Source organism: Zalophus californianus, chromosome 10, assembly GCF_009762305.2.
Source record: "Zalophus californianus isolate mZalCal1 chromosome 10, mZalCal1.pri.v2, whole genome shotgun sequence".
NCBI classification, from domain to species: domain Eukaryota; kingdom Metazoa; phylum Chordata; class Mammalia; order Carnivora; family Otariidae; genus Zalophus; species Zalophus californianus.
The window spans coordinates 54,234,367-54,254,402 of NC_045604.1; the positions used below are offsets into that span (position 1 = coordinate 54,234,367).

Sequence of the window (20,036 nt, forward strand, 5' to 3'; positions counted from 1 at the left end):
ACGAGAGGGAAGAGGGTCAGAGGGAGAAGCAGACTCCCCGCTGAGCAGGGAGCCCGATGTGGGACTCGATCCCGGGACTCCAGGATCATGACCTGAGCCGAAGGCAGTCGCTTAACCGACTGAGCCACCCAGGTGCCCCCATAACAGACTCTTAACTATAGGAAACAAACTGAGGGTCGCTGGAGGGCAGGGCGTTGGGGGATTGGGGTAACTGGGTGATGGGCATTAAGGAGGGCATGTGATGTAATGAGCACTGGGTGTTATATGTAACTGATGAATCACTAAATTCTACCCCTGAAACTCATAAAAAAATGAAAATAAAAATAAAATAGAAAGTCAGGCCTGTGCTCTCCAGTTCCCCTCAGTCTCCTCCAGTGGCACGTGTCTTGCATCAGGCCTTCCTTCCTCATATGTCACCTGCTTGCTCCATTTAGATACTTGGGTTTGCAACTACTAGCCTAGGTTCAGAATGTCTGGTTTAAAAATCCCACCATGATAGCAAGTTTCCAAAATAATCCCCCAATTTTATTTATGTATTTATGCCCTCCACATTGACTATGAGCTGGTCCTGTGTAGCTAATAGCGTGTGAGGGAAGTGACACCGTGTGACCTCCAAGGCCACTTCATAAGAAGCCAGTCACCCCATGAGAAGTCTGACCCACCCCGGGGCCTCCATGCAGTGAGGAACCCTACACTAACAATGTGGAGAGGCCAGATAGAGAGACGGCTGGACAGTCACCAAGTGTCGTAGCCCTCCCTTTGGAAATGCCAGACCTGTGAAAGCCATCTGGGACACCCAGGCCAGCCGCCACCCACCCGCAACCATCCACAGCCGAACGAGAGACTCCAAGAGAGAGCCATGTAGCTGAGCCCATTCAACCCACAGAATCATGACAAATGATAACAAATTATCTTAAGCCACCATGTTTGAGGTGGCTTGTTACACAGCAATAGATAGCCAAACACCCACATTACCACTGACTAGGAATGTGGCTTTGGGCACATTATTTAGCATCATTAAGCCTCAATTTCTTCATCTTTAAAATAATGGTGATAATAGTACTGACTTCAGAGTTTTTTGAAATTCAAACTAGAGCATGACTGGAATGTACTTAGCTTTAAAAGCTGACACATCTTAGGTGCTTGATAAATGCTAATCATTATTTTGTTGTAGTTGTCAGAGTTGTTGTTGCTGAAGTCTCTGTAGTGGGTAGTTATCTCTCAAAACCAGCATGCCAAAAAAGGGAGCAGAGGCAGGGAAGGTGCTGAGGGAATGATCAGGGGCAAGGAGGGTGTCCACGCAGAAGACAGTGTGGTGCATATATCTTGATATCCTAAACCCTGAGACACCAGGCAGTTGGCCATTTCCTTCATTTTTTGTGTCTATACTAAGGATTCTGGGAACTCCTATCAAATCACAATTGATTAACTCAAACCCCATTCAAAAATATTTATTGAACACTATATGTCAGGCACTGTTCTAGGTGATCTGGGGGTACAGCAGTGAACAAAACAGATAAAGACCCCTGTCCTTGGGGAACGTCCATTCTTGTGTTGAGGAACAAATACCAAACAAATAAGAAGTAAAATATGTAGTACGGCAGATGGTGATAAATACAATGGAAAAAAGTAAGAGTGATAATGAGTGTGACCTGGAAGAAACTGGGTTGTAATTGTATGTAAGTAGGTCAAAGAAGGCCTTCCCGAGATGGTGGAAGGTGAGAGACAATACTGGGGTGGGGAAGGACCATCAGAAGGATCCAAAGGTAAAACAAAAACAAAAGCAAAAACAAACCCTAGAGGCTCATATTGTTATACCTGATGATCATCAATCACATGGATGGATATACATGTTTTCTCCCAATGATTCTCTAAGGCAAATGTTATCCTCAATTAGTCACTTTTTTATCCTAGGGTGCTATATATCTCTTTAAGCTACTTTTAACTTCTTTTCGGAACAAGGGAAGATGATGTATTAGTCAGGTTAAGTGAGGTTAAGTAACAAATAATCCCCAAAGCACATTAGCTTAACAAAATAATAGTGTATTTCTTAGTCCTTAGTGGCTGGACTCCACAGGGCCTTCATTCAGGGACCCTGACTGCTGAGGCACAGTGGCACGTTGCCAATCACTGCAGCAGGAAGGAGGGAAGATGGAAAATGCTGGAAGACACAGGTCACTACTTCTCTCCTAATTCATTGACCAGAGCAGGTCATGTGTAGCTCTGTGTGTGTGTGTGTGTGTATGTGTGTGGGATCATCCTAAATGCCTAGAAGTAAAAGGAAATAAATATTAATGAATACTTTAATATCTACCATAGATGGATACCTGCATAGATAGAAATGATAGATAATAGTAGTGATAAATAATAGAGAGAGAGAGACAGAAAGTAAATAAAAGGAAACTGAGTCTTAGAAATGCTCAGCAATTTGCCTAAGGTCAAGCAGCTTGTAAATAGCCAAGTCAAGATCAGAACTCAGATTCCTTTGTATTTCAAATTGACCTCAGTGAGACTGCTTGGAATCTATGGCACTGAACGGAGTTCTTTGATATCCTGTCATATGTTAGCAACTGAATGTGCCTTTCTGACTGGGTGTTAAGTTTCTCTCTGAATTTTGTTTTCATGAAGCACAATTTGAGAACCTCTGCCCTTTTTCCAGCAAATTTTAAAAACTATCATTATTCAACTATCACCACAAAGAACCTCAGTCATCTCAGCAAACACTACTGTTTCGCCCATGGGATCAGAGTTTGAGAATCACTAAGATGAAAGTGAGACTCCGGGGTATTTCCCAAAACGAACAACCAATTCTCCGGTTCTCCAGACACCAACTTGGTGTTCCACAAGTGAATTCAATTCTGACACTAACTTTCCAGAGTTAGTGAAGACCTCATAGCCTAAGGGCTCAGCCCCACAAGACTGCCCCCCACTTCAGATGCCAGTGGAAAGGTTGGGATCCCGTTCTTCTGACTGGCTATAAATCAGGGGTTCAAGCTTCCATGACTTGCTGGGGCACACCACCTGCCTAACACCTTGAAGTGTTTACAACGCTGTAATCTCGCCAAACTCTGATGTTTAGGGGTTTTATGAAGGTTTTATTATGTAGACATGATGAAGTAAATCACTGGGTCATTGGTGACTCAATGTCAAGCTCCTCTCCTCTCCCAGGAGGGAGGTCGGGGTAGGGGCTAAAAGTTCAACCCTCTAATCAGTCACCTCATTAGCATACAAGAGATATTCTTTTTTTTTTTAAGATTTTATTTATTTATTTGAGAGAAAGATCGAGCGAGAGAGAGAGTGAGCGACAGAGAGAGCAGGAGCAAGGGGGAGAGGCAGAGAGAGAGAGAGAGAGAGAGAGAGAGAGAGAGAGAGAGAGAGAAGCAGGCTCCCCGCTGAGCCAGGAGCCCAACTTGGGACTTGATGCCAGGAGCCTGGGGTCATGAACTGAGCTAAAGGCAGACGCTTAATGGACTGAGCCATCCAGGTGCCCTACAAGAGATATTTTTATCACTCTGGAGATTCTAAAGTTTTAGGAGCTGCACACCAGAAACCCAGGACAGGGCCAAACATTTACAGATCATCCCCAACTTATGATGGTTCAACTTGCCATTTTTCAACTTTAAAATGGTATAAAAGTGACATGCATTCAGTAGAAAGCATACTTCGAATTTTGAGTTTTGATCTTTCCCCAGCCTACTGATATACAGTACAGTCCTCTCTTACAATGTTGAGTGGTGGCAGGGACCCAACTCCCAGTGAGCCACGAGGTCACAGGGGGAAACACAGATACGCTTACAGTCATTCTGTGCCTGTACACCCATGCCATTTGCCACTTCCCGTATGGTATGCAATAAATTACATGAGACATTCAACACTTTATTATACAATAGGTTTTGTGTTAGATGATTTTGCCCAACTGTAGGCTAATCTAAGTGTTCTGAGCACGTTTAAAGTAGGCTAATCTAAGTGTTCTGAGCACGTTTAAAGTAGGCTAAGCTAAGCTATGATGTTCAGTAGGTTAATGAATGACATGCATTTTCCACTTAATGGTATTTTCAACTTGCAATGGGTTTACCAGGCTGTAACCCCTTTATAAATTGAGAAGGATCTGTAATTTTTTTTATCATACTACATTCACCATGCTTAGACTAATTTCATTCCAAAATATCCCAAACTTGCTGCTTTGAATGTGGAGACAATTTGTAACTCTCCAGAAATGGAAACTAGGAGTGGGAGATGTCTGAGAGAAACAAATTTTAAAAATTATTCAATTAGGGGCTCCTGGGTGGTACAATCAGTTAAGCATCCGACTCTTGGTTTTGGCTCAGGTCCTGATCTCAGGGTGGTGAGATCAAGCCCCACATTGGGCTCCGCGCTCGACATGGAGTCGGCTTGAGATTCTCTCTCCCTCTCCCCCTTCCCGCACTCATGCTCTCTCTCTCTCTCAAATAAATAAGTCTTAAAAAAAAAGTTGTTCAATGGAATTGAAAACGGAAATTACTGAAACTGGACATTAATACCTGGAAAACTTCAACGATTTTTTATAGGTGGTGTATCTGGGGTGCCCCAGTTGGATGGGGGCCTGCAGTGCAGACGGTAAAAGAATTCACCCAAAGCAGAACGAAAGGGATAACAGTGTGTAAGACGGCAGAGGAGAGGCTAGGAGGCAGTGGGGGGGGGGGGGGCTGTTTTTAAAGGGGGAAGATGAGGAGGTATGGCGACATATGGAATTCTCCCTTTTTTGGTAACTATGCCTGGTTGTAAGTAGCCCGTTGGTCAACTAGGGCCTATGGCTACTTCGAGGTGGGCCGCTTAATGAGCTTGACTGCATTCAGCTCTGTGGGCGCAGTGGGCCCTTTTGCCTTGCTGAGGATTCCATGGCTCAAGCCTGTTGCCTAAAAGCAACCTCTACAGTGTGTGCATGGTTTCTATGAAATATTTCACTTGTTGAGTTGTGGAGATCTGTATATGTATATATAATACAGACCTACAGTCCCTCTTCCAAGCTGGAAATTTTTCAAAACTCATTAGGCCCTAAATTGAATTCATTTGGTGACAATATTTGACCTAAATGGTCATGAGGCTACTTAAGAGTCTTTATAGAGTCTTTTTTTTCCCTCTACTAGTGTGAATATTCAAAGAACTGTCAAAATGTGAATTTTGATCATGTCAACCTAAAATTATCAGGAGGCAATAATTAAGAGTGTTTATTTTGCATCAAAATATTGCAATTTGGGGTACACAGATTTGGGAAGCAACCCCAATAGTGTCCCATTAGGAAGCAAAAGTCAAGTGTTTTTAAAGCAAAAAGGGAATGCTTGCATACATTGTTTACAAAGAATTTTTGATTGGCATTGGCGGCAGAAAGCTGACTTAGACTGAATGTAATTGGTTGCTAAGGCTATCATTAAGCGAAGTCTCTTACTATAGCAAGTTGCAAGTGTTTGGGCTGAGTCCTGGTAATTTTTGAGGTTTGGCCCAGTTCAAAAGTTCATGGTTCCACCCGGTGAGGACGTGCAGAAGGCCCACCTCCTTGATGGCCTCTCGGCTCTATTGTAAAACCCCTTGACATAAGTGACCCCGTTTCATTTCACCTTTCCCAACCAAATATTAGTTTGATCAAGGAAAGCTGATCCAGAGTGGGTATTACATCATAGCAAGATATGTACTGTGTTATCTTTGTAAAATGGAAACATTTCAAAATTTTGAAGCACATTCGGCCCCCAGGATTTGAATCAGAAATGGTGACCTAGATGGTCATCTGTCCTGCTGATAAAACTGTCCAGGTACTGTGCCAGTTGAACCAGTTTGGGAGCCAGTACTCTCCCCCTTGTAGGGATGTCTTTTCTTACCCACCCCCTCCTCCAAGGCTGAGACAAGGGGGGATTATTCTGCCTGCTCTCTCACATCAGTCAACGATGTTGCTGACGTCCTTATCTCTTATTTATCTTCCTCTAGGGAAAAAAGAGGTCCTTGTAATTCCCTGTTGCGGTTTTACAAGCTCGGCCTCATGGTTTCCTCTTTCCGTTGGTCTCTCTTTTAATAAGCATCCTTGTTTGCGCCATTCTTCTCTGTCCCGGCGCGGAGCCTCCTGCCCCACAGACTCTCTTTGTATCTGAGCCAGTGGAGAAGGATGGGTCTCTGCAGATGTTGTCTTCCCATTTCTTCCTCACAAGAGTAATCTGTGATTTATTGCCAGAATTTTTTTAAATAGCCAGATGGAAAGGGTTCTGATGTGACTTTTCCTGTGTCCTTCGGATCCCTCTTGAGAGAGATGTGACAGCATCGAAGGGAGGTTTCACCTCTCTCTTCCCCTCCCCCAACCCCGCTTGCCCCCTAAGATGGAAGGACTTCAAACACACTGTATGACACTCGAGGTTTTAGGAATGACAGAGCCCTCTGTGAAATGATGAAAATCAAAGACCCCTAGACAAAGAACAAACTTGGCATTTTGCATAGAACTTCAGGTTTCTCAGACACCCTCTGCCAGGCCCAGATTAAGAACTTCCATCCTGACCAGTGATTCTCAAAGGCTAGGGACCTTGGGAGGTCCCTCCGATCTTTGGGCAGGGAGGTTCAAGTTCTACACCACACTCTCTCCCACTCTGAGACACACACCCAGCACGACCAGCTGAAAACATTTTGAATAACAAGAAAGAGATCCCACGTGTGTCCTCAGCATTATTCAAGGAAAATAATTCCTCCAGGTGGTTTGCCTTTTTGATGTGAAATCTTCTTTCTGTAGAGTCATTATAGAAGATGAAAATTTTCTTGAGATAAATTCACCTTATCAGGACTGATCCTGTCTTGACTCAGACTTCTGAACTCAATCTCCTTGGTCATTTGTGTCCTTAGTTTCTTGCATGCTGATCACTATTTAAAAACTAAATTTTTCTCTTATATTTACTTCGGAATTTTTTTCTCTGTCCTCTCTGGAGAAAGGCAATGAAGAAAATGAGAAGGGACTCACTCTTCTCCATCCTTTGCCTAAAAGGGATTTAAAATTCCTACAGCACCCAAAGATTTTAGAAACAGAAGTTAATTCAGTTGATTCATCCAGAATAGAACCAATAAGGACTCACAGGGGTCCACAATCACAGCCAAGTCTCCTTCATTAGTCCCCAGTCAACCATCCTCTCAAACATAAGTCTACGGTCACAATAAGGACCAGACGATACTTTGGAGGCCCCACACCTACTAATGAATCTCCAAGAGCAGAAAGCTCTATGATGGTGGTTAGTCATATGATAAGAGAAAGCCAAGAGGAGATACAAGACTCTGATGACATTTATCCTGGGAAAGAAATTGAAATCCATCTGGTCAATCACCAGCTGTGGCTACGAAGATCATTGCACTCTATGCCTCTGGGCTTTTTAGGGCTCTTTCTGGAAGAAATGCCCTCCTGATGCCTGGTCCTAACTCCTACCCTTCCTGACAATGTCTATCACCCCCGCTTCTCTTGCCTGGTAAACTCCGACTCACTCGTCACAACCTAGCTTATAAAGGCAATTTCTCTGTGAAATGTGCCTTGCTCAGGCAGAATTAAACCCTCCTCGTTTAATACCGCTGCTAGAATACTATGATATTATATTGATGGCCATATGTTTGCACTTCTTTGTCCACTCTGCTCATAGACCATGGAGTTCCTGAAATGAGGAACTCTGTTTTTTCCATGTAACGTAACACTTAAATTAGCTTGGCCTGGAGCATCTGCATTTTGTTCTTGGGGAAGTTTTGTAACTACAAAGTAACCCAAATGAAGATGTTTCTAACAGAGATCTTAATTGGGAATACATTAGCTATGATTTTTGAGTGAACTATGCATATCTTTTGGCCTTATTCTAGAACTTCAATTTATCAGGAACTTTACAATTGTAGTAAGGAGTCGACATAAGCCAATGGTCATCATTATAATATTATGATTAAGGTGAAATAGGGTATGAGTAGAGAGAGGACGATGGTCAGAACTTGTTTTCTAAATGTGCATTTGACAGTCTTTGAGAGGTATGGGTTGGTTTTTTTTGGAAGGCACATGCACATGCACAAGCATGTGGGTGAGCGTGTGTGTGTGCAAGCACGTGTGAGCTTGTCCCAACTGTGCCTTGGGAGATGGGAGCAGAACCAGACCAAGGCAGGAAGCCAAGTCGGTTTGACCGGCTCTTCTTCCCAGGCCACACCTTGAAGAAAACAGAACGAGACTTGACACAGCCCAGCGGCTGCTGGACCGGGCCTGTTGGTTCCCCTACCACCACTGCTACCACGAGGGTCTCTGTATGTGAGCATGTTTTATTGGACTGTGAAGATTTTAAAGGACTGGGTTGTGCTACTCAGGGAAAGTTTTGAAATGGGTCAGGCAAAGATCTTCTGTTAGGCCCCTTTGAACTCAGGGTTATAAATGAGTTACTAACAGGTAACAGTTACTGGATCCCCCAGAGAAAGACCTCTAGGACCTAAAAAACACATGATGAAAGTCAGCAAATGACAGATTTGGGGGAAACTAGTTCACCTAATTACTAGTGGAAGTTTGTTCATCTGTAACTCCTCTTACCGGAGGTAGGAAATCTATTAGCAATTAATGTTCCTCAGTAGAAATCTTGAGAACAAGGAATCATTTCCTTAAATTTTATTGTCTTTTAGTTGTGACTCCTCTTTAACAAATACTGCAGAATGGAAATGCAAACCACAGCCACTTTTCGAAGATGGGTTGACAATTTGTCATAAATAACAGTTTGTGAATCAGTTTAGTCACCATAGGATCAACTAAAGGCTTGGACTCTCGCTCCTGGTAACATCCGAAGAGGCTCACTAATCTTTACAATCAAAGAACCAGAGGAGATAGCTCTAATTGATCTTTGCTATAGTGAACATAATAAACACTCTAAAATGCCCAGTGTTATTTGATAGAACTATAATTAGGCAAATCAGCAATGTGACAGAGTGAGCCTTGGATAGGCCATATGGCCCTTGGTAAATATTTCAGGTATTTCTGAGCGACTCAATGAGCTCAGTGGCTCTCGGATACAGAGACAAAACGATCAGAGCTAATGAAGCCTGGGTAGGGCTCACACAATACATGCGAAGGGTGTTCTGGAGCCGTGGGGGGAGTCTTGGGGAAAAAGGAGAGCCACAGCTTCCGTTCTCTGCTAGTCGTTGTTATTTTTAAAGCAGAGCGTCTTTGATGTGATGTACATTAGCATTTCATGGTCCTTCAGTATTCTTTTTCATGTGGGGATTTTGAGTCATTTTTATATTTCCTCTTTTAAAGTTCCTTAAACCCCAATAAATAAGAATACTGATTGCCTGCTCTTGGAGAAAACAGACTTTACCACTGATATAAATACTATTCGTTTCTCCTCATTGTTCCCTGGTTCTTGGAATTGGACTGTATAGACTTCCGGACCCCTTAAGGTTAAGGGCTATGGAAGTCCCTGCCTAATGAATCATGTTCATAGAATATTTAGTTTACCTCATTGAACAAAATACCTCCTTGAAGGAAGGATTCACATATTCTTATCTGATAACTACATGCTAACATATTCTTGGCATATTTTTTTTTCTAAATTGGACCTTTCTCTTAAAGAACTTACTTCGGGCCCCCAATTTCCTGGCATAAATAGAAAAAAATTTAAACCGAGGTATACTTGACATATAACATTATATTAATTTCAGGTGTACAGCATAATGATTTGATGTTTGTATGCTTGTAAATGATCACCACAATAAGTCAAATTAATGTCTGTCACCTTACAATAAATTACAATAAATCAAAAATTTTACAACTTTTCCATTAGGAAATTTGGTACCCATAATTTTTTCAAAGAGTATTATGGATTTGTTCCCCCCAAGAACTATTGCAAAACATAACCTTGGAACCTTTATGGTAACTACTTTAGCTATCATAAAAAATTTTTTTAAAGGAACACTGAGAGGACGGATACTAAATGCAACATTCTGTCCCAAATATGTATAGTTAATACATTTCTGAGTCTTTGGTCTCACCAGGGTGTGACTACAAAATAAGGACTTTACAGGACAGGTCCAACCAGCCTAATGCCAGGAAGTGGTGCTTCTGTGAGTTCCTCAGAGGGCTCTTGGGCATTCTCGGGTAGTGTCCCCCATGTCTCCACCAGGAGGCATTACAGCATGGTGAAGAGCCTAGTCATTGAAACCCTACAGAGAGATATGGGCTTAAATGCCTGCTCTTCCACTTACGAGTTTTGTGACCTGAATAAACACCATGAATAAATAAAATGAATAAACTGAGGCACAGTTTATTGAATGAATGAATGAATGAACTGTGCCTCAGTTTATTCATTTTAAAACTGGCACAATAACAGTACTTATATAGATTGTTAAATAAGAGGCTATGTATACAGTGCTTTAGCATGGTGTTGGCACCTAGTAAGAGCAACTTCTATCAGATGGGATGCTTTTGGTGTAACAAAATACGTAACACAAAAACCAGTTGAGAATGGCTTAAACATGAGAAGGATTTATTATCTCATTTAACAAGGAGTCCCAAGGTATGGTGGCTCCAGGATTGGTTGGTTCAGTGGCTTAGAGTGAGGCCATGAGCAACTTCTCTTTCTACTCTACCCTCTTCACCATGTCAGATTTTCCTCAGGCTGCCATTGTGTGTGAGAAATTTATGTATATCATCCAGACAAGAAATTATCCAGAGGGAAAACATCTTTCTCTTACTACAACTTGATTTTTAACAACAAAAAAAGCCCCTCTCTTGGCAGACTTCTCTTCATTTGCCACTGGTCAGAATTTCACCACATATCCATACCTAAACCAGTCACCAGTAAGGCGAATGAATGGATTTACCATGATTGACTTACACTGACCAAGATTTACATCGGATCTAGGAATAAGATCACGTCCTCCAGGAGTATATGCCCATGAAGTTGGGGGAAGAAGGAGCACAAAAGACTGGTGACTGATTCCCACATAGAAAACGAAAAAGTTGAGAGACTGGCTTGCTAAGTGCTCTGATGGTATGAGCAAGGAGTCTGCAACCTGTTGGGACTGAGCAGCATTCCCAGGGTTTATGGCTGAAGATGCCTGTTTTCCCCCTAAGGGAAGGGAGGGAAAACTGAATGGGAAGGAATTAGAGAGGGAGACAAATCACAAGAGACTCTGGACTGAGGGAAACAAGGTTGCAGGAGGGAGGGGGGTGGGGGAGTGATGGGCGTTAAGGAGGGCATGTGATCTGATGAGCACTGGGTGTTACACAACTAATGAATTATTGAACACTACATCAAAAACTAATGATGTACTATATGCTGGCTAATTGAATTTAAATTAAAACTAAAAAAAAGAAAACACATGCTTAAGTATTTAGGGGTGAAGGGTCTTACTGTCCCAACTAACTTTCAAATGGTTCACCCAAAGAATGTGTGTGTTGTGCATGTATGTATGCAAATAGACACACACAGACACACACACAGAAAAAAAAAACAAACTAAAAATGTTAACTGCTGAATCTGGGTAAAGCTGCACAGATATTCAACTGAAATTTTTCAAATTGAAAGGCTGGGGAAAAGCATGAGGTTCTTTTCTCCCCGCCCCCCCAAATAGGACGAGTTTATTTTCAGTATTAAAGAGATTAACAATAGTTCTCATTATTCTGACTTACCCATATTCAAACTCACCTGTTCAAAAAGTTGCAGGCCCAGTTTCTAACAAGTCCTACTAGTCATTAAGAAAGGACTTACAATAAAGTTTATGTGCATAGGAAAGATCAAAGAGTAGAAAATGCCAAACAGAGGTATCCAGAGAGAAAGAAGGCTTTCTGTGACTGAAATATTTTGTGTCCATGGTTCAGGAATAAAATGCTTCTGCTGGGAGCTGAGAAATCAAGATGAGAAACCTTTGGCATCCCAATTGGATGTCGGAGTTCTCTGCGGTGTCATTTGTGGCTAGTTTAATGCAAACGGTGGGAGAAAGAGACCTGAGGAGGAGGAGGAAGAAATTCTCAACCTCTACTCAATAACCAGGGTTAGGACTGAGAACCGACTGCGAATACACTCAAGGCCTGACCTTGAAGGGCACTGGGACAACTCAGAAAATGAATCACAGTACTCAAGTCAAGCCTGTTGTGAATGAAGGGCCAGCTCAGTTGCAGCCCAGGGCCCTTGTACTGGAGACCCTCAGAAGAATGGGCACCAGAGGCGAGGATGACGCAGCTAGTTATGTGATTTAAAAGGTAGTAACCCACAAGGATGGAAGTAATAGCCCTCACCACTATTCTGCAGATAATCGACAGGACTCCATTCTTAGGGCAACAGGACTGACTAAATCCCTAGTAATTTCATGTCAGGGAGGATTGTGGGTCATAGCTCTAAGTAGAAGCTATAGGTTCTACTCTATAAAAATCGATGTACGGTATAGATCCAGGAGGCTGGGACACACAGAGTGTGGCAGAACACATGGTCTTCAAAGATCTTCTCTTTTGCTGGGAAGGTGTTGTCACAAACTGGACAATTCAAACAAAGGGTCTGCATGAGGTTCTTAATAAATCTGATGACTGACATTACTTCATATGCCATGCTCTTATGTAGATTTGTTCAAGTAGGTTAACAAATACCTATTTCGTATTTCATATATGTAAGCGTGTATCTTCATATTGGGAACACCTCTAAAACTGGAAAACCAGTAGGTGGTAAAAGCAGCACACCAACTGGGGACAAGAGTTGCAGGCTGCTGTTAAGGAGCAAATAGTCCCTGGAGGGGCCCCCCCCCGGGGGCAGTGGCAGATAGAGAACTCCTGTTTTCCCATATAAGGCTTATCAAAAAGCTATTTAATTCCTCAAATTATATGTAACACAATATTTTTAAAAATCCAACTAAAAGAACTGTTTTACTTGGCATCTTTGCTCTTATCCCTCAGTTTCCTTTTATTTTATGCTGTTTTAATGCTAACGTTTAGAAGAAAGAAAATGAGGCCAACTATCAAGCAACACTGAAAGCCTAATTTTGTATACGTAGCTTCGCGTCGTACCAGGCACACGTCTACAACTGGCAAGAACTCTGTTTTTTAACTCCTGTAAGTATAATCTCAGAGAGGAAAAATAAGCCCCAAATTGGAAAATGTTATGCTCTGGTTAGATGTTTAAAAGTTGAAAAGTAAACTGAAAAGCATTACACTCTATTTAGATGTGGAAAAACTCAAAAATTAGTAGTCCTCAAGATGACACCTGATAAGAAGACACATACATGTATTCTACTAAATAAAGATCAAAAACCCTCATTTTAGTGTTTGAAATGGTGAAATTACAATTGTATAGGGAACAAAATGTTTACGTTTAAGTTCAATCAGTTTAGAGTTGGTTGAAATGTGATCAATTATGTAATGAGATGTTGCTGTAGTTTTTAAAGTGGCAAAAACTTCATTCTATGTTCCAAGTAATATATCTGTAAGTTCTCCTTCAAAGAACAAAAGAGCCAGTAATTAATAAAGACAAGTGTTCAGATTTATTTGGAAATTCACAGTTTCTAATGGCGCTACAGCTCCGTAGTTACAAACTGAAAGTCATCTTTCCACAACACTGGGTGCTGCACGCAGATTGTGTAACTCCCGTTTTCCCTCCGCTCTCATCTGGACCTCTTCTCAATGAGTTTCCATACAATCGGGCCCTCTTGCTCTGAATGGCTAATTGTACAGACTGGAAAAAAATTTAAATCATCTAAAACATACTGTTAACCTAAAAGCAGCAACTTAAACAAACAAAAAAAAGGCTTTAAATAGGTCACATTACAAAAATACCCCCAGAAAGGTATTAGACAAGTTTAAAAACAGTTATTACTAAAAGTGCTCAATAAGTTATAACTTAAATCTTACAACACAAAATGGTCAATTCTCTCCCTTTCAAAAAGAAACTTCCCACTTTCACTCATTACTCTACAAACACACACTAAGAAATCATTTTATTCAAATACAGTCGCTGCCCATTATTTTTAAAGAAAACAAAAGACCAAATGAAGACAGACACATTGACATCACATGTATAACTCTGCACATTTGTAGCCAATACAAAGCAAACATCAAGGAATAATGATCCCTTTAGACTTGACCAATTAGACGAGGTATGGCAAACTCACTGGTTCCGTGCATATGTACATAGGCAGTGATTATATCATGAGACCTGGACTCAGGTGACAAACCTTCAGATGTTCTACTTGTAGTAACAGGAAACAATTACCTGAAAGTCTGGAGGATTAGTGCTTACTGTGAATGTTTAAAATGTAATGTAGCTAATGAAAACCCTTACAAGTGGTTAAATGTGTTTAAAAGGTGAATTTATAAAAAAATTTAGTTGCAAATACCCGTCATTTGCAAGGAAAAATCTTGTAGGCTTTTTTCTCATTGAGTTAGTAACTAGAGAAAAATGAGTGCGGGTAAGTTAAATGAAAATATCAGTATTGCCGTTTACCCAAAAGCACAGAAAAAATTCCAGCAAGTTTTTGTTTCAAGTGAGTTTGCTACACAGAAGTCTATTTGGCAAGTCTGCAGGATCTTTACACTGTCTGACCCACATTACTGAACTTCAGGTGCAGATCACCTTAAAGCCTTGTAGTGTTTGCAGCTTCAAAAAACTAACAAAGTTATAAAAGAAATCAAATGACAGAAAAAGTTCTCCCTCCTCTTCCAGTGGCATTATAAATAGACAAAAGGCACATAAATATGGGAAGGTGCAAGAAATAGGAACAAAGCTAAAGGAAGAGGTTTAGGCTTTCATTCCTATCCCACCCCAAGGAACTGGGCTTCCAAATTACGTTTGTCCCAGTAATTAATCTGTGAAAAAACATCTTTATAAAATGTCTACCATTGTCCTTGTAGGACGTGATCAGCCTTGTAAAACTGTAGCTCATTAACCAAGATTGACACAATCCCACCTACTTTTTTAAAAAGGCAGAAACCATAATTTCTGAATACTTTTCCCATTAATATTTCTCCCTCCCCCAAACCCTTCAAATACCACAGACTGTTCTTCAAAGAACAACAACAAAAAGTCTCCAGTATGAAAAGTTCTATTCATTTTAGATATGTCCCGAGACCGCTGTGACACCAAATGTTCCCACGGTGATCTCTTTGTTTCCTTTGATTATGTCATGCAGGCTCGGCAATGATCCTGACTTAGTCTGTATTAGAGTTTTTATCAATTTTCCTTGGTCTTGGACTTTAGATCGCCTTCGTTTTAAAGCCCTCTTCTCAGTTTTTGTCTTTTGGGACTGTCCATTGCACAGACTTGTGCAAGCGGAAATGCCACAAAAGTAAGACTCTTCTGACTGTGATGATGTTTCTGAGCTTCCTTCAGACGGAGGACCCTTGTAAGAAGAATGATAAACTTCTCCCATATTAGAAAAATCTCTCTGGTTCATAAAGGGCTTCCTTCCTTTTAGGTCCCCATTGGCTACAGGGTGCAATGGATCTGCTGGCTTTATGGTTTCAATTTTTTCAGTCTTGTACTTGCAGCGTTTCTTCTATAACACAAATTTTAAAACAAGGTAGTAATGAGACCTCCAACAGTTACCTCATCAAAACATCTAGAGAGCTGAGCTAATGGAGGAAAGTGCCAACTCCCGGTGAAAAGTAAAACAGTATTATGAACAGCATACATACTGTTATGTTCTGTATAGATATTACCATTACCTTTCCATTCTGTAAATGCTACTCAATCAAAACTCTTTCCTTAGCTGCCACCTCTGAAAATAGATTTAGGGAGTGGTAACTAACATCTGAGTACTTACTACGCACCAGGTATTATACTATTTGCTTTCATGTGTATCTTACTTCCTGAGAAGTGAGTATTTTATCCCTGGTAAGTCCAAGTTCTTTCACCTAGAGATCATTACCTCTAATCAAAATGAGTACAACTTACTTTGAGAGGCAAAATGGAAAAAGCACAAACTTTGTAACCAAAAAGCCTAAGTATATTTTGAGTTTTACCATTGATTTAATGAATCATTCAAAGACAGATGACATAAACCCTCTGAGTTTCAGTTTTCTCATATCAACTCGGGGACACTACCATCTCCAGGCTGCTGTGAGGACAACAGGAACAGCACACACACACACACTGTGCCAAACACACACTGACACTCAATAAATAAGGACTATTAGCCAGAGGTCAGCAAACCTTTTCTGTAAAGGGCCAGGCAGTAAATATTTTAGGCTTTGCGGGTCTCTCTTGCATATTCTTTTTTATTTTGCAACCCTTTAATGATAGCTCCAGGCTCATACAAAACAGGCCCCAGGCCAGATACAGCCTGTGGGTCATAGTTTGCTGACCTCTGTAACATTTATTTATCATCATTACTATGATTGGAAATAAACAGTAAATTTAAGGACCACTTAAAGATCATATCAAACCTTTCTACTCAGTTCTTCATCTACTATCACATAACACAACAATACACTTAATCAAAATATTACCTTTTTTTCTGGAGAGAACTTGAGGGGTTCTACGATGTACAAATCATTTGGGTCTACTATAAGTAAGAAAATAAAAAGCAGATGTAAAATGTAAAGTAGGTTATGCTATGATAAACACTATGAAAATATTATATATTGTCCCTTAGTGATTATTTTCCTAACAGATGCAATGAATTTATAATTATACCAGATTAAGCATATATTTACGCATTTTAAATTAGTGCAAAGCAACAAGGTGGCTCTTATTTTGGGCTTGACTGGTCTCCTTCAAATAATTTCCCTAAGATTTTAACTGACAGCTAGCCATCAGCCAACACAGTAAGCATCCTTCTTTGGGCCCAGCCCTACCCTCTTACCTGATGAGAAGGACACCACCACCGGGTAAGCTAATAACAAACCTAGAGATTACCTGAGTATTTCCCTAAAGACTGAACTACACTGTGTCACAAATGTGGGTTAATTATGTGCAACAAGCAGTTGTGACCAGGTACAAAAGCCAGTTAAAGGAACATACACATAAAAAAGAGATTTAAGAAGTGTTTTCTAATTGTATTTTACTGTGACCAAAACTATGAACGCCAAAATCTAAAAACAGCTTGAACATGCAATATAAATGACAAAGCAATAATGCATAAACACTTCTGGCAAGGTGAGTAAATTCGAAATATTCGCTTTAGGTTTCTAAGATTTCATTATTGTAAGCACATTAAAGACAGCTGTATACCACTCCCACACTGACAAATGTCTTCACAAGACATCTGACTGACAAGATAAATGAGATTTCAGTCCTACTGAACCCATTAAAAATAAACAATATGTGGTCTGACAGAGCCAGAAGTTTATAAAAGCTGCAAAATTCACTATAAAACTTTATACTGCAAATTTACTAATAACATGATTCCACCAATTATAATTTTTTTACATTATGTCCTAGAAATCTGTTGAGAAAGTCATCAAATATATAAAAACATCTAAACATTCCTCTAAATAGCCATTTCTATCAGGTTACTAATCTCGCTCAAATTGATTTAAAAAAAAATGACACTTCTAGGAATGGTTGTTAACTGTTACTCAGATCACCTTCTCTACTGAAAGCAACTAAATATGGATTTAACAAGTCAGGAAACAACAGATGTTGGCGAGGATGCGGAGAAAGGGGAACCCTCTTATATTGTTGGTGGGAATGCAAGCTGGTGCAGCCACTCTGGAAAACAGTATGGAGGTTCCTCAAAAAGTTGAAAATAGAGCTACCCTACAACTCAGCAATTGCACTACTGGGTATTTACCCCAAAGATACAAATGTAGTGATCCGAAGGGGCACCTGGCACCCCAATGTTTATAGCAGCAATGTCCACAATAGCCAAACTATGGAAGGAGCTGAGATGTCCATCGACAGGTGAATGGATAAAGATATGATATATATACACAATGGAATATTACACAGCCATCAAAAGAAATGAAATCTTGCCATTTGCAACGATGTGGATGGAACTAGAGGGTATTATGCTATGCAAAATAAGTCCATCAGAGAAAGACAATTATTATATGATCTCACTCATATGTGGAATTTAAGAAACAAAACAAAAGAGGAGCATAGGGGAAGGGAGGGAAAAATAAAACAAGATGAAACCAGAGAGGGAGACAAACCATAAATGACTCTTAATCATAGGAAACAAACTGAGGGTTGCTGGAGGGGTGGGGAGTGGAGGGATGAGGTAACTGGGTGATGGACATTAAGGAGGGCACGTGATGTAACGAGCACTGGGTATTATATAGGACTGATAAATCACTTCTATCTCTGAACGCTACCTCTGAAACTAATAATACACTATATGTTAATTAATTGAATTTAAATTAAAAAAAAAAATCCCTAAAAGCACTGAAGAGCAGCCAAGATTAAGTAGGTAATCTCTAGGCCAAATCTGAAGTAAAAGTAGGAAGCCAGACAGTGAAATGGAACACAAAAGTCATTTTTGTCCTGACAGCATTTGCCAAAGCAGGAGTATGTGAACTTTAGCTCTGATGGTAGAGTCAGAAATAAAATCTCCAGACCCACCCAAAGTAGTAGTCTAATAAGAAACCTTCACTCTCCCCTCTGTAAGCTAGGACTCTAAAGAACTACCCTCAGAGAAAGAATTAACCCATGCAATGCAGGAACTTACAGTCCAAATTCCCATCATCTGGTGATCCAACTAACCTCATGCCATAAGCATAAAATATTCCTGAATATAAAGCAAACACAAATTTTCTCTGGAATAAGGACCTACCTCCTAGCTCTCTAATTATCTCTACAAATAATTTTCCAGAGAAGGACCAACACACAAAGGTAACCAAGCACAGAAAGACACAAGGCATCTTGAGCAAGAGCCTGCAGACACAACTAATGAACAGATTCACAAAGACTTAAGATATCAGACTTATCAAACATAAGAATCTATAAAGACAGTTATACTTACTATGTTTAAATAAAAAGCTTGAAAATATCTGCAGGAAACATCAAACAAAAAAGGGACCCAGATGTTTAAAAAAATACTAAAAGAACTCCTAGAAATGAAAAACGTAGTAACTGACTTTAAAAACTCAATGGAAGAACTTAATAGCAGACTACAGATAGCTGAAGAATGTGTGGTCTGGAAAACAGTTCGGAGGAAATCACCCAAATACAGCACAGAATGGCAGAAAGAATGGAAATAAGAGTTTAGGGGGATAAAGTGAGAAGGATGGTAACATACTGAATTAAATGGGGACTCTAAAAGAGAACGAGGTAGAGGGAATGTTTTTGGGGAAAAAATAATGGTTAAGAATTTTCCAATACTGATAAAAGATATCAATTGAGAAATTCAAAAAGCCCAACAAATTTAAACAAAATTTAAAGAAAAAAAGATAAATGTTTCAGTATGAAGGGAAGTAATGGCATATGAAAAGTCTCAGAAAGCAGACCTGAAGAATTAAGAAATCGGTATATATGTGGATAAATGTAAATGAACATTAGTGTAATGTTATAATAATAATAATAACAGTATATCTTGTTGAATTACAACTAAGCAAAAAAACAGAATTTAAATACACAAAACATTAACATGTAAGTCAAGTTGGGGATAAAAGATCTTGGTACTGTCCAAGAATAGGAAAAAGTACTGATTAACTGCAGACTTTGACAAGTATTTGTAAATTCTGAAGTATGAGATGTCAAAAATAATGCACAACTCATGACAGAAAAAGAAGAATCTCTTCCTAGCTCCAACAAAAAATCTCTTTAGGAAAGGGAGGAAAAATAAAAAGAGTTAATAGGTAAAAGATATGTGAATACCTTTATGCTAATAAGTTTTAACATTTAGATGAAATGGAAAAATTAATGGAAATTTTTAATTTAAAAAATTTAACTTTTAATGAAAAAAAAATCAGGTTCCTATAACCAAAACTCCTCTTACAAAGACAATTCTGGACCTATGTGACTAATAATACACTTGGCATTATACTCTCCAGGTCCATTCATGTTGTTGCAAATGACAAGCCCTCATTCTTTCTTAAGACTGAGTAAGGTCCCGTTGTGTATGTATATATATACACCACATCTTAATCCATTCATCTATGG

At 39.9% G+C, this 20,036-nt stretch overlaps 1 protein-coding gene across 5 annotated transcripts in view; it reads right to left on the reverse strand.

Annotated features, from left to right (window-relative positions):
* Positions 1 to 13,456: 13,456 nt before the first annotated feature.
* SUCO (SUN domain containing ossification factor) overlaps positions 13,457 to 20,036 on the reverse strand; it is an 89,686-nt gene continuing 83,106 nt past the window's right edge. For all 5 annotated transcript variants that reach the window (XM_027611415.2, XM_027611416.2, XM_027611418.2 and 2 more), the window contains 2 exons: positions 16,442 to 16,497; positions 13,457 to 15,489 (listed from right to left, as the gene is read on the reverse strand). In XM_027611415.2, the coding sequence (XP_027467216.1) occupies positions 15,046 to 15,489; positions 16,442 to 16,497 (500 nt within the window). In that variant the 3' untranslated portion in view covers positions 13,457 to 15,045. The remainder of the gene's footprint in view (positions 15,490 to 16,441; positions 16,498 to 20,036) is intronic.